Genomic DNA, 15,125 nt, shown 5'->3' with positions numbered 1-15,125 from the left:
TATATTTCTATTACAAATATTTGATTTATGTACAATTAACCAGATATTATGTTTAAAAGTCATGCCTGTACCTGAGCTTTAAGTATTTAGTTTAACACAATTTTACATAACGTCAAAAAAACATAATTGGGAATTCGACATGAGGAAACAACTATGATAAATGAGCGAGCTTATGAGTTTTGACATTTAAAATTTCTTATCGGAATCAATTAGTGATTTTATAAAGTCATATGACTGAGATGGTGTACATGTGTTTACTTGAATGTTACTTGAATATTATTTCTAGGCTAAAATAGGCCTAATCTAGTATTAATAGGTTTGCGGTGTTTCAAATGGTTGCTACAAACGTCTTCTGGAGAATATATGGACTTAAATATTTAGGTTGACGGGTATTAATTTAGAACTCAGACATTTCAAATAGGCTACAGATTAATGTTGAAACCTCCCAAAAAAAGAGTTTTAATCATTTACGTTTTGACTGATCTTTGTTAGTTAATCATTTCTGACTGAAAGCTAGAAGAAAGCTGTGACGTCAAACAGACAAACCGACAGGTTGACAATAAAAACAAAACGTTTCATAATGGTAATTACCGCATTTCTTCATTATAAGTACTTAGAAATTAAACAGCTAAGATCTTATCTATAATTGTATCAGTTTCGGTAACTCCATGGCAAGTCCCTACTATTTTAATAGGCTTACAAGGTGGCCTCTTTTATTGTGAATATAATTAAACCATTGTTTGTAGGCCTATACTACTCAGTGATTTGGCAAACGGGCAAACAAAGTCCCCAGAATTAATTAAAAGGGATTGAAAGATATATTGATGTTTTTCTCATTAATTGTACTATGTCAATAAAATTTTTTTTCTAAATACAGGCCTGCAAACAAACAAACAACTCTTCTAAATAATATTGTTTTCTCTGATTTACAGATAATATGAACATAACCAATTATCCATACTCTTGCTTTCAAATAATTATGTGTTTAATGCTTTCACTGCTGTTTTTAGCTTTGTATTAAACACACCTGATGAAATCGAAACAAGCAACGAAAGTCGTAATGTTATTATATTCTCATTTCAGAATATAGATATGACTCAAGATTATTGCACAACTATATTTGATGAGATACCGCAGCACTGTATTTCTTAATTACAGACACAGTCAATTAGGCACTCTGTAGGCCTACGTTATACTACCGGAATACAGTTTGCACGCGACTCTACAGCTCACTATGTCGGTCGGTTGGTTGGTCGGTTGGTCGGTAAGCACTAACTTGAGCACGCGACTGCATCATCCATGTATATGGATTGTTTCTCCGGTTTCTAATCTATTATTGCTTTTACGTACGTTGTTTTTATAATCATATATTTAGAAAACTTTGGAATGTTTAATATAATCTTCATGATAAAATACAACTAATAAAATAGAAGAATAAATCTTAAGTCTATAGAAATGTTCGATCCGGCCCCCAAAATAAATTAAGATAATAATTAAATATTTTCTGTTTTTGTATTAAAGTTTTATTGAAAATGTATGTTCTCAAATTCATTATCCGGTACCATCTTTTTTTTATAATATTACTTTGTTCGACTCTACTGTACAATCGAAACTACAATATACATCGTATTTAAAAGAAATCTTTATTTTCATTTCACTCCCATAACTAAGTCACAGCACTTTCAATTTGCAATCTCTAATGAGTGGTTATTAAAAACAATAAATAATTTAAAGAGAAACAAGCTATATTAATTGCAACGATGGCTATATACGTTAAAATTGATTACAGTAAGTACATCTATTTATTTATTTATTTATTTATTTATTTCGGTATAAAAAAACATATATACAAAAAGCAGCAGAAGAAGTATTGCATTTACATAAAATCAGTATAAAAAGTACACAAAAACATCAAAACATTAACATAGAAAAATATCAATACGTTATAGTAATACAAATTTATGCAAAAAACAATCAAACACGAAAAAGTCATACAAAAACAAAAGGAAAATCAACCACATCAAAAAAGTGATTAAAATTCATAAAATCTAGGTTCCCCATAACTACTGCGTCTGCGCAGTAACCACACCGAGTTTCCGGACGAAACATCAAGATGTAGAAGAAGGTTACGTAACTCTTCCGGTCCTTTCACCGTAATAGATAACAGATTGACAGTCTTTGACACTTTGACCATTGAGGTTTCTGACACTTTGACCATTCTGGTTTTACCTATAGCGATCTCTAGGTTTTACACAAATATGCGTTTCTTAATGTGGTCATGGATTATATATGAATAGAATCCATTGTGTGGTCCATCTAATGTCATTAAATGTGGAATTACTAAAGCTTGGTTCCCACTAGCGACGCAACGTAACGCAATCTACGCAACGTAAGAAAATTCCCTTCCAATAATTGTGTTTGCCCCCGCCTGCGTGAAATCAAACCTGCGACGTTTGCAGCAATGTTGCATCGTCGGTTCCCACTTGTGATTACGCAATACAGCACTTTGCGTCAATACGTCGTTGCGTTACGTTGCGTTGCGTTTCTAGTGGGAACCACGCTTAAGTATTACAGGTGCGCTTTTTCTTCAAAGCCATTAAGCCGACTTATTTTAGACACGTCACATACTGTACCACTCCACTCACAATAAATGAACAAAGAAAGGAAAATCAATCAAACAAAAAGTTGATAGGGGCTCTAATAATACATGTGTATAAATTGATAGAAACACAAAGTAAACACTCTACATTTACCAATGTTACCTTCGACAGGCCCACTGAAGATCTTTATTTACATTTATTTTAAACGTTTGTTTCACTAAAGTTTTCCCTAGGAACAACGATTTCACTAAAATGATTGGTCATTCATACTGACCAATTGATACTCGGACAATGTCCACGTTAAGTCTGCATGCAATTTATTCATTACCAGTGTGTTTTGTAAAACGTAAACAAGTTTAAAACTATATAATAGCTTTTATTAACTCTCTACGACCTCGATTTGTCATTGGGCAGATTAAACGCACATATTGTGTACATCTTTGATGACCAGTTGTGCAATACCATAACGTATTGTAAGTATTTTCTGCTAAACATAACATATGTCTTTACATTTTTTAGGCTCATGTGTGGGATATTTTCCGATGCATAATTTCTTCTACAGGTTTAAGTGGCAGGGCATGACGGCCAGTAGGAAATCTGCCTTCCTGTCAATCGTAAGCCCGTCGTTTGAACTTATAATTATTATTAAATGAAACACTCTAGGTCTATCAGTCTATATTTATATACCTCCCTGATCAGTTTTTATAGACACACAACGCACGCGCAACATAATTGAGGTGCGCACGTGCAGTACTTTGCTACCCTGACACAAATCAATCACAATTTTAAGTCTGTTCTCAGCGTATTGTTGATTTCAATAAAGATTGTATTTTTAAAGAAATAATTCCAAATCGACGAGTAGTTGTGTATGTACTCAATGTATTAATTAGGTAGGCCATACATACGTGATAGTCCAGTCAATCTAATGATATACCCACCACAAATTGCAATAGTAACAAAGCAAGTATTTTTGAATTCCATATAAAGTGTAGAACGACATACTAAAAGTCACCGAAAATCCAAGCATTGGGTCAAGGGGTCAGAGGTCAATAAAGGTCATTTTAAGTCAAAATTAATATGCCCCATTAATTACATATATTTAACCATTTGAAATACATTATATACAAGTGTGATTTATATCATCCGAAAGCTTATTAAATTTCCTATTCAGTGATATCAAACTTATAGTCATAACATTTTATTTAGCATGTCATTTTTGCGGAAAAACACAACAAAATGTTTCAATTTTGGCTAAAAATGTTGTTTTCGCTGTAAACAACAATGGTATATACACAGGGATACCCATGGGGTGAACATTTCAGTCCAAAGCGATACACATGACCAGCTCAAGATGCAGATGAGTGACATCTCCGTTCCTGTTACTTCTCGATGATCTACATTCCATTTTTTCCAGATGGCATTTGTGTTGCCATGGTTACACTATTTATATTGGGACGTATAAGTATTTTAACGATTTTTTAACCAGTAGAAATACAAAGATGTTCAACAGCAGTTTGACAATGACCTCCATGTTGTATGACATTCGGAACCATCTGGGCTGGATTGTCAACAGACCTGGTGATTGAAAAGGTTTCTATGAGAAGCCTCAAAGAAAACCAGGTTTGACAAGAGATTTAGGAATGAGTACATTCAGACCAAATCTGCGCTGTATGTAATGCCTTTGCAATAGTATCAGGGCGTTACTCCAACAGCGGCCAACATAAGACCTTGTGGCCACACGTCAGGAACACAATGGCAATTGAAAAATCCATTTGGTTACGACTCAGAGACTTCATACCATTGACATGGGAGTTACTGCAGGTGACTCGGAATATTGGCAATGCGGTATTAAGCATTGAATATTTTGGAAGGATGTTAGGCCAGAAAGTCTTGCAATGTATTCAAGATCCTGGCAATAAAGTACATACAGGCAAATATGTGTGCATAGATCCTACAGTTCCAGAGGAGACTCGAGGTGACAACAAGGAAGTTTTTGAACATGAACTTTGTTATCCACCAGCACTTTTTGAAACTACCAACTTACAATACTTTCAGCTAATAAACCAACATGATGCCATGTGGAAACAACTTCTTATGAATAGTCTAACACATCCAACTCACAGAATGCTGTCCAGTAAGCCTACATTTTAGATGGTAGTACTCTACTTCACAGCATTCCATGGAATAGTGTAGAGACTTATGATGCGATCTGTAAAAAATATTGCTCTGCCATCATAGTCTTTGATGATTATGAAAGCGCCAAAGACGGCGCACATGGTAAGGCGGGTCATGTGGTAGTGTCCCTGTACATTTTACCAGTGACATGTTCCACAAAATAGGATCACTTTCTGTAACAAACAACAATTTATAAATCTTCGTAACTAGTAATTGAACAACATGGCAATGAGTGAATGCAGCTGCTGATGCAGATGTTATTTCGGATAGTACAAAAAAACCATTGAATCAGCAAACAGGAAAACATCTGTATCCGATGACTTTTTAGAGACATCTGTGATAACCTTCTGTTTGCTCATGCGATACTGGTGACACAACATCCAGAGTTTTCGGAATTGGAAAACAAGTGGCTCTAAAAAAAGCTTGTCATTGCACTTATTTCTGACATTATGCTGTAGTCTTCAGATGCAAACAAGATACAAAGGATGACATTGTGGTTGCTAGAGAAAATGATTTAGTGTGTCTGTACAATGGACGACCTGGACAGCGTGGAATGCCTTTGACTCCATCCCATCTACAAGTACAACCTCGCATATCGCCAACTTCATAGTCGTACCACAACCAAGGTACTTAACATCATGTTCAAGTTCAAGTTATCTTTTAGCAATGGAGTGGGGTTGATATGTGTACCGAGGACTGGGGATGGAAGATCAGATGATGGAAACATGGTTTCTCTACACACAGACTTAAAGCCAGCACCTGAGTATCTCCTTGAAGCATTCAGGGGTAACTAGAACTACATGTGATGAATGCAATGGCATTGCACTGTACTAATACCCGAACAAGAAAGTGATACTGATGACATAGTTGTGAGTCCATTTCTATTTGAAGGATTAAAGAATATCATCCCACACGGGGCAATTCAAATAAAAAGTTCTGGATTAAAATGATCTTACAAAATATACAAAAATATCACAATACACAGTACAATATAACAAGAGTCAAAGTTCAAGAAATTAAGAGTCGGATGGCAACTGGCAAAAAAGAATTTCTTTTCCGGTTTGTTCTACATGCCGGGCATCGAAAGCGACGCCCATGAGGCATGAGCTCGAAATCACTGAACAAGGCATGGTTAACATTTTTTAGAATAGCTCTATTTTTTTCTAGAGTTTGCATGTCACAGAAGGAAGACAAGCTACGAAGTTGACAACCTATTAATTTAGAACTTAAATTAACAATTCTTTGTAGTGAGTTTCTCTCTTTGACCCTATTAAGACTAAAAAACCAGCATATAAAGGAAAACAGTTAAAACGTTCTCAATAAAGGAATTATAAAAAAACCTGAGAATTACTTTATCGACATTAAAATGGTTCAGCTTCCTTAACAGATAAAGTCTATGGTGTCCTTTCTTTACTATTGCCTCTGTATTTAATTCCCAGCTGAGATTGTCCTCAAAATATAGTACCTAGGTATTTAGGAATGGACAATATCACTGGTTCGTCATTTATGAGGGATACCAGAGGGCTGCGTCATTTCTCCTTCCTAAAATCTACAATCATCTCCTTGGTTTTGGTCACATTGAGTTCCAAGTAGGAGTTTCCATAAAATTAGATAAAACCATCTAATGCGGGACCATGACCGTCCTGTGAATTTTTAAGGAGAGACAGCAAGACAGTGTCGTCAGCAAATTTGACAAGATGACTATTGTCCTGTTTGCTGCGACAGTCATCCGTGTATATAATATACAGGAGATGAGAGAGGACGCAACCCTGGGGCGATCCAATACTTGTCATTACGTACATTCATTGATACTAAAATCATCAAAAATCTATCTATAGTTAAATCATGAGTTGATTCCAAATTATCAAGACTCATTAATTAATCAACAATAGTACATACCGCTAATGAATTTCAATGTTCTTCTAGCTAGCATCATTTTTCTTATTTCATAACGATACAATAGGTACAGGAAAAACATTATTTGCACCAAATACTTGCAAAATATACATAAACATAATTTAGTTTTACGCTATTTAAAGAAAATTTGAGTTTTCGTAAAAGGTCACTGACCTCTATAGTTACAGAACAACTGTTGTATCAATTAGTTTTTAGAGTAAGAAATACATATTATACACATTTGTAGTTATTTAGATGTTATTGGCAGGCATAAATGTTACCTACTACTACACTACCTGTTGTTGATAACAATTTATCATTATTATAGGATTATTATTTTTATTTGAGTACATAATTAATTCAAAATACTTAACATCATTTTTCCTATTTCATATGACGATAGGTACAGAAAAAACACAAGTTTCATCAAATGCAACGGCAATTACGGAATAAGACATTTTGTTAGGAAAAATTTGAGTTTTTGTAAAAGGTCAATGACCTTTTGACCTCTAGTTAAGTATAACTGTTGTATTAATTGTTTTTTTAATGTATATTAGTAGGATATATATACTCTACACATTGGTACTAAAGCTATTTAGATATGATTATAAAACAATGGATTATAGGCATAAACGCTACCCCTACCCAAAAATTGTTTACATTACATTTGATCAAGAATCAATTTCAATAAGAATAGTACATCATTACTTTTAAAATTCTTCTAGTTAACATCATGTTTCCTATTTTATATATCGATAAGTACAGAAAAAACACAATTTTGATTAAATGCATCCACAATTATGGCATACGATATAACAGTTAATCATTTTTTAAAGGAAAAAAATGAGTTTTTGTAAAAGGTCAATAACCTTTTAACCTCTAGTTATATAAATAAGTGTTGTATTTTGTTTTTTTAAATTGCATATTAGAAAGAAATATATATTCTACACACTGATATCAAGATTATTGAGATTGGATTATAAAACCACAAGTTACGGGCATAAATGTTACCCCCTACCCCAAAAATATTTACGGAATAAAATCCCTATATAGTTGTTGAGATTACGTAAAAAATAGTGTGTTCCAATGCTTCAATTTTCGGTGACTTTTAATATGTCATTCTAAACTACAGTTGGAATGAAAAAATCAATGTTTCGTTACTATTGCAATTTGTGGTGGGTTTACCTCTAAATATCACTAGATTGACTGGACTATGATGTCTACCTCTACGTAAAGACAAAGGGCAGAAGGCAGAAGCGATACTCATTATATATAGTAAATACAGTTTACCACTTTAGATCGGGTTATTTCTGCATTGATCAAACAAAGCGGACATGATTTTTTAAATGATGATTTTAAACAGATCAGATACCAGTGATAAATATAAAAATATTGAAGCTATTAAGTGTATTAATGACGATTAGGCCTACTAATCAACCGAGTGCATCCAAGGTGAAAAACGTGTTATGGTTCGCACGACGAACAGCTGAGCCGTTTGTTAAATAAACCGGTATTATTGTACTTCATTGTTTCGTACACCTTTTGTTTTGTGATGGTAGGGATACAAGAATATTCCTCAAAACCACAATTTTTTGTCTTTGTCTCATTTTACAAAACCGGTAATAACACATCATTAGGAATAATCATGTAACGTTACGAAATATCCTTAATTTTACTGCCCTGGGAACTATCACCTAATTAATTTTCTTTTGATCTTATTAACCATTCGTCGTAGCAACACATATTGCGTGATCTGATTGGTCAGTACGGAATATTGATATGTCAAAGTTCATGTGTTTGTTATTTGCATGTATACACGATTCTCTCATTGTTAAAACGCAATTTCGGAAAACACACTCGGGTAATGTGCATCTGGTATTTTTGTATTGGTCTACTCCGTGTTACATACTATATATATAATATTTGTGTATTTATCAACCCATGCACAAATTGCTAAGCGGTTTTGAATTTAATTTTTTGTTAACAGTAAATGGAGCATTGACGTATTTTGTATTGGGCTCGATTCATCAGTATATACTTCTCAGTCGTTTGTGTTCTGTCATCCTCCAGTCAGCTGTGTGGTACGTATACATAATGTATTTAAAATCTTTAATATATTTCGACGATTTGTATAATATAGGGTGTTACTAGGGTATTACTATTGGGGTACGTTTATAGTTTTAGTGGGGAATTAAAATGTGAGCACTCACTGTCTTCATTGTTACCAACGTTGACGAAACTTAAAATATTCGATTCGTCGTCGAGTACCTTGTTAATCATCATCGTGTGGGTTAAATTTCATTATGTTTTTATTGTTACAATCATATTGAATAATCATTCTCGCTAGGCCTACGATATCCTATGTATCTCCAGTGATCTGTATAATCGTTGCATATGAAAACCAGCATTAACATTAACTCACTATTAATATTAATGGTCATCTCATTGCTAGTACTTCCGTTATTATTGATTGATGATATGAATCATAAGAATTGTGTACATTCACAAAGTAACAGTGCTGATTGGTATGTATGTATGTATGTATTAACGATAAGCTTTATGAAAATATTCTAAATGTTGTTATCCAATCAGTGCAATAGAAGACCTCTACTAGATAGTGATTAAGTTCGCTTTTTCAGAAACCCTGTCTCTGCTTGGTATTATGTGATGTTTTTTCTGTTCTTTGTCCACGTTTTTTTTTTTATATTGAAATAAATCATGAAATGAAATGAATGAAGATTGTGGGTACGGCACAGACGTACCGTATATGTATTGTCTAAAAATAAGTGTGACATTTTCTTTCTTGACCTGTTTTTTTATATTTATTATACCTGGTAATATTAACAATACATATTGAAATATTGTTATTCTTATATGAAAATATCTCCCTTATTGAGGCATCGCTTGAATTATTTTGTATCAGGTTATGCCATATTGCAATTGTTGTATTCACCTTGTTCTCAAACCGTTGTATTAACACTTTTTCGTGTTAGAGATTATTTTGTTCTTGAACTGGTCATGAACTGGGCTAGGATGTGCTGTAGCTCTTCAAGGGCATTAATATTTTCCACCAGACTTGTCTATTTCTTCCCTACCTAGACCTGCTCATAGAGTTATAAAAAAAAAACTCTATGACCACCTAAAACCATGATCGATATCATACTTAATGTAAATTAAAAGGAATTAGCAGACGTGTCCTGGTGGTGATGATGATGATGATGATGATTTTGATTTAGACTCGATGAAGTTGGCAAAATCATGATTGCAATGATTGATCATATTGGTTATAGGCCTTGTTTTGTGGTATTTCTTTTAAAACTATTGCACAATGCTACAGGTGTATGTTGACACAATGTGTATCTGTTCTCATGGTTATTTGTATTATTTACTGAAGGACATTTCACTATCTCCTCCAGCACACTTGAGCCGAATGTTTTCCAATAATACTACAATTAGTACAAATATAGGCCTAATTAAGGCAATATATAGATAGATACCTGCCTGCATAGACTACGACATAGGCCTACCGTATACTTTTATCCCCCTTAATATAAGACATCATATAATATATTCCCCTGATCGTTTGTTCACGGAAAAATCCATTAATTAGGGCGTAAAAAGGGTTGCCGTAGTTGCCGTGACGTGACTGATTGGCTAAATCGAATAAGATACCAGCTGTACATCGTCTTTTTTTATTAAGGAACTCCCTGGTATTTCTGTGATCCGGATTAAAAATACTGCCCGAACGATGCTTAATACATTAGAGGACACTAATTAATCCTACTATTTAAACAACCCTGTTAAAATGTATACAATTTGGTATTATTTAATTTTTATTGGTTCGTGCTGATTGGAAAATGACGCATCATAAATGAGGCTGTGGTTAATAATTTATTTTAACATTTGAACATTTCCTACCAGTTTAATATTTTGCTGGCATATGTTTTATCCATCAACTCATTTATGCGGATAAACAAATAACTTTACAACAAGGAACGATTATAATAAACTGTTTGCTTATAACGTTTCCAATTCATGATTTCTTTGTTCCGGAATTCTCTTTGTTTAGTGTTATATTTTTGATAGAATATAAATACTGTACGCTCGAGTTTTTTATGATCATGTATGCAGGCCTCGACATGCCTCTTACAAAGATTAACTCCGTACCTGGGACACGTATATGACCTTCATATTGAGAAAAATAGTCGACGTGTATAATAGTATTTGATTGCCATAGTAGTCGATACAATGTATACCTTTATAACACTTAAAGCTCCTCTAATATTAAGTGTATTTTGAGATTGATGGGAAGGTAAGGCTAAGGTATATATGCAGTGTGTTATAGGACATTATACGATGATATGACGATGACGATATGATGATAATGATGATGATTGATCAGTTGGTGATGATGATATTATGATGATAATGATATGATGATGGATCAGTTGGTGATGACGATGATGGTGATGTTAATTGTGATGCTGATGGGTCAGTTGGTGATGATAATGATGATGATGATAGATCAGTTTGGTGATGACGATGATGATGATGATGAAAATGATAATGATGGCTCAGTTGGTGATGACGATGATAAATGATGGTGATAATGATGATATGATGATGATGGATCAGTTGGTGATTACGATGATGATGATAATGATGATATGCTGATGATGATGAATCAGTTAATGGTTATAAAACGACGGCGACGAAGATGATGATGATATGATAGGGTAAAGTGATATGTATAATGCGATATATGAGTGGTGATAATTTGAAATCGTGTTACGGGCTCGGCTATTATGTAGGCCTGCCTTGTGATGTCCAAATTGCGACTATACGACGTGAGTTAGTTTGCGATGATGTGGGTATGTAATGTGACGTAAGATTAGATGATTGCTAATATACTATTTTTAAAACCGACCAAAACTGACCTTCCGTAACAAAAAGAACATTTTAGTAGAATAGGATGTTTTCAAACACAACACGTACTACATACGGCACGTTAATTGTGACAAATGTTGATCTAATTACTGTAATATAATTACGTAATTAATTAATTATATAAATTTACTCTCATACAAAATTAATTAAACCAATTTACATGATAAAAACTCTATATTCATTATATGTTATGTGACTCACTGAGTTAATAGGGTTTCCCCAGTTCATGGTACAGTGCATTGGGCAATTACAAACAACACTGTGCTACTGATATACAAAATGACCAAAATAGGTTGACGAGAACAATTCTATAAATTCTAAACGTGATCCTATTGTTCAGTTTTAAAAACATAAACAATGACAAGGTATTAACGTGTTTGGCCTGATTTCATTGACTTTGACACTGTTTGGGTAAAGGTCGAGTCAAATCGGTTCCTATTATTTATATTACTGTATTAATATTTTAAATAATAGGCATATACGTATAGGCCCACACAATCACGAGGACGAGCAACGTTATAATTACTGAACTTTATAGTCTTGATCTTGATCGATGTATATGGTTGCGTTTCCTAATACTTATAAATTCCTACCATTCTGATATAAATATTTTCTTTATTCGCAGATAACCCATAACTACGCTGTACGGTACACATTCGAAACGAGTTGAAGACGATAAAACATGGCGGGTAACTGTTTCATGAATTATATGTTTGACTATCGTGGTCTACAAGAAAAGGTCGAAACCGGAAAATGCGAAGTTTGTGGACATCCAGCAAATTTTCATTGCTTTCAGTGTAACAACCTACTATGCAACGGTTGCAAGCTAACCCACGAGAAACGTCCAGCCAGCGATCCCCATCGATTTTGTACCATTTCACAAAAGAACACTCTTAATTGGGAACATCGCAACTCTAAAGACACTTGGTGTACTGAACACCGATATACGCCGATTTCGTCATATTGCAAATCACCGTGCGAGACGCCTATATGTGCTGACTGCGCACGAACGCACGATGGTCATCATATTATAACTGTTGATGACGCGTTTCAACAGTATAAAAACGCAGCTGAGACGCTAGTGAACTGTGCATTAAAGGAGGAAGAGTCGGCAAAGGAGAAACTTGCAACATTAGAAGCAACAAACAGAAAATGGGTGACGTCGACAATAAAATGTGAGCAAGATATCATAGCGTATGTCGATCGGTTGCAGCAACAACTAGAAAATGCGAGAGATCAACTCTTAGAGGGCATGAATGAAATAAGTACAAGAAAAGAGAAGCAACTTGACGATGAAATTCAAAAATTGAAATCGATTGACGGTACCGTGAGGAATGCGCGATTGCGGAATCAAGGTATTATGGGAACATTGAACCCAAATGGTGCTCTTTGTATGATTAATGATGGACTTCTACAACTTCAAAGTGCTCTTGAAAACATCCCAAAAGTGCACCCTATTAACGTTGGAAATCTGGAGTTTGACCCAGATCGTGAATGTATTGAAGGGTTTAAGTTAGGTACCGTCTACGAAGGTGGATTATTGGACCAATCTAAATGTAGCACTGACATCACAGGGAAGATTGAAAAAACTGTCGGCGAAACTATCCAGTTTAAACTGACGACCAATGATTCCAATGGAAGGAAAAAACACGTAATAGAAGAGTCCATTTCTGCAGTGCTCCAAAACGAATATGGTGGCCAGGTGATTGGCGAAGTAGCCAAGGTTTCCAAAGGTGTATTTCAAATAACCTGTTTGTGTAAATGGGAAACGGAATACAAGCTTCATGTAGAAGTGTTCGGGAAGCCAATTTGTGGTTCTCCGTTTAAAGCGGTTGGCCTTCGACATCAGTTGCTTCTCAAGACCATCGATACGGGACATTTCTGGACGAAAAAGAAAAGCAACATCGACGACGTCTGCTTCACCACAGATGATGTTCTTCTCGCTTGCAGTTCGACAAACCAAATTTTACGATTTGATTTACAAGGAAATTACTTGAACACTGTTTTCTTAGAAGATAAGAAAGAAATCCAGGGTATTTATTGTATTGATTTTGACTTGATGGCAGTGACTGAAAAAACAGGAAGTGAAGTACTGATCTGCAAGCAAGATGGTGCTATTGTTCGACAGTTCGGAAAAGGATTGCTGCAGAATCCAAAGGGCATTGCCGTTTCAGTCAGAAGAAGTGAAGTTTTTGTTGTGGATTGCCATGCACACTGTGTATTCCGCTTCAGTAATGAGGGACGTCTATTGACAAAGATCGGTGGTTACGGGAATAGCAATGGTCAGCTGAACACTCCCCATTCTATTGCGGTGATAGATAAAAACGATCAACTGATTGTGTCCGACAGTCTCAATCATCGTCTGCAGGTTTTTACATTCGGTGGTAAATACATTAGAACCATTGGAAAAGGCCGTGGACATGGAAATGGTAAACTGGAGTTCCCTAGAGCTGTAGCACTAGATGGCAAGGGTCGCGTTATTGTTGGAAGCAGTGACAGATTACAGTTGTTTGACCACGAGACAGGTCAATTTGTGACGCAACTTGACCACCGAAATGATGACATCATGTTTCCGTATGGGATAACAATCACTAAAGGCAGAATAGCAGTTGCAAATTGGAGAGGCCTTGGGTCAAAAACGGCAAATATCAAAATATTCAAAGATACATTTGAACAATGAGTAAATTCCATCAATGATTGCTATTGTAAATGTGTTTATTAACTGTATTAACTTTGTATTATGTAGAACTAAAACTTGCAGTATTAATCAAACTACACACATTTCATTTGAATTCAATGCCACTATCAAAATGTCTTCGATATATTTTCGTGTGCTGCATATTTTGTATAACTATAGGCCTACTCTTGTTGAGTTAGTCTTTCATATTTTGAAGTGTTATTATTTATTATAAGTTATTGTTTATGTTTCCGTGCTTTCTGTAATAGCGTATACTGTATATCAACCGGACATTCTATACAAAAATATCGTTATCGTGTAGGCCTAGAGAAAGTCTTACGCCTTTACCGCTTTGAATCGCAGCAAAACTCTAGAGTTAACACATTCACCGTTGCCTCAAGATCAGCGTTTTGTATGTTGTTTTAAACTCTGGAGTTTTGCTAGGTGGGAAAAGGGATGTAACCATGTACCAAGTCCAGTGTTTAAGCTTCTTCGATAACACTTGTATTTAAAGTAGTCTTTATTAATGAAATTAATTCTTTTCACTTTAGCCTTCTGACATTTTTATTATAGGAGAATAGACATTATATTGTAGTACAGTCAACTCTCCCAATACCGGACACCTTTGGGCCGGCCAAATAAGTCTGGTTTTCCGGAAAGTCTGGTATTCGGAATGTGTTTTTAATGGTAAAATTAAATTTGGGACCTTTTGGTCCTCAAAAAAAGTCTGGTATTGGGAGAGTTTCTGGTTTTCAGAGAGTCCGGTATTGGGAGAGTTGACTACTACGCATGCGCTCGACTTTCAATAGTTTACATTTTTATTATAACTC

General features: G+C 34.8%; 1 protein-coding gene across 1 annotated transcript; it reads left to right on the top strand.

The window, feature by feature from the left end:
- Positions 1 to 8,499: 8,499 nt before the first annotated feature.
- LOC140050978 (E3 ubiquitin-protein ligase TRIM71-like) lies at positions 8,500 to 14,305 on the top strand. The gene is made up of 2 exons (XM_072096021.1): positions 8,500 to 8,752; positions 12,244 to 14,305. The coding sequence occupies exon 2, from the start codon at positions 12,301 to 12,303 to the stop codon at positions 14,296 to 14,298; it is 1,998 nt and encodes a 665-aa protein (XP_071952122.1). The 5' UTR covers positions 8,500 to 8,752; positions 12,244 to 12,300; the 3' UTR covers positions 14,299 to 14,305.
- The last annotated feature ends 820 nt before the right edge of the window (positions 14,306 to 15,125 follow it).

This window comes from Antedon mediterranea, chromosome 6 (assembly GCF_964355755.1).
Source record: "Antedon mediterranea chromosome 6, ecAntMedi1.1, whole genome shotgun sequence".
Classification (NCBI taxonomy): Eukaryota; Metazoa; Echinodermata; class Crinoidea; order Comatulida; family Antedonidae; genus Antedon; species Antedon mediterranea.
This window is presented reverse-complemented; position numbering and strand designations above follow the sequence as displayed.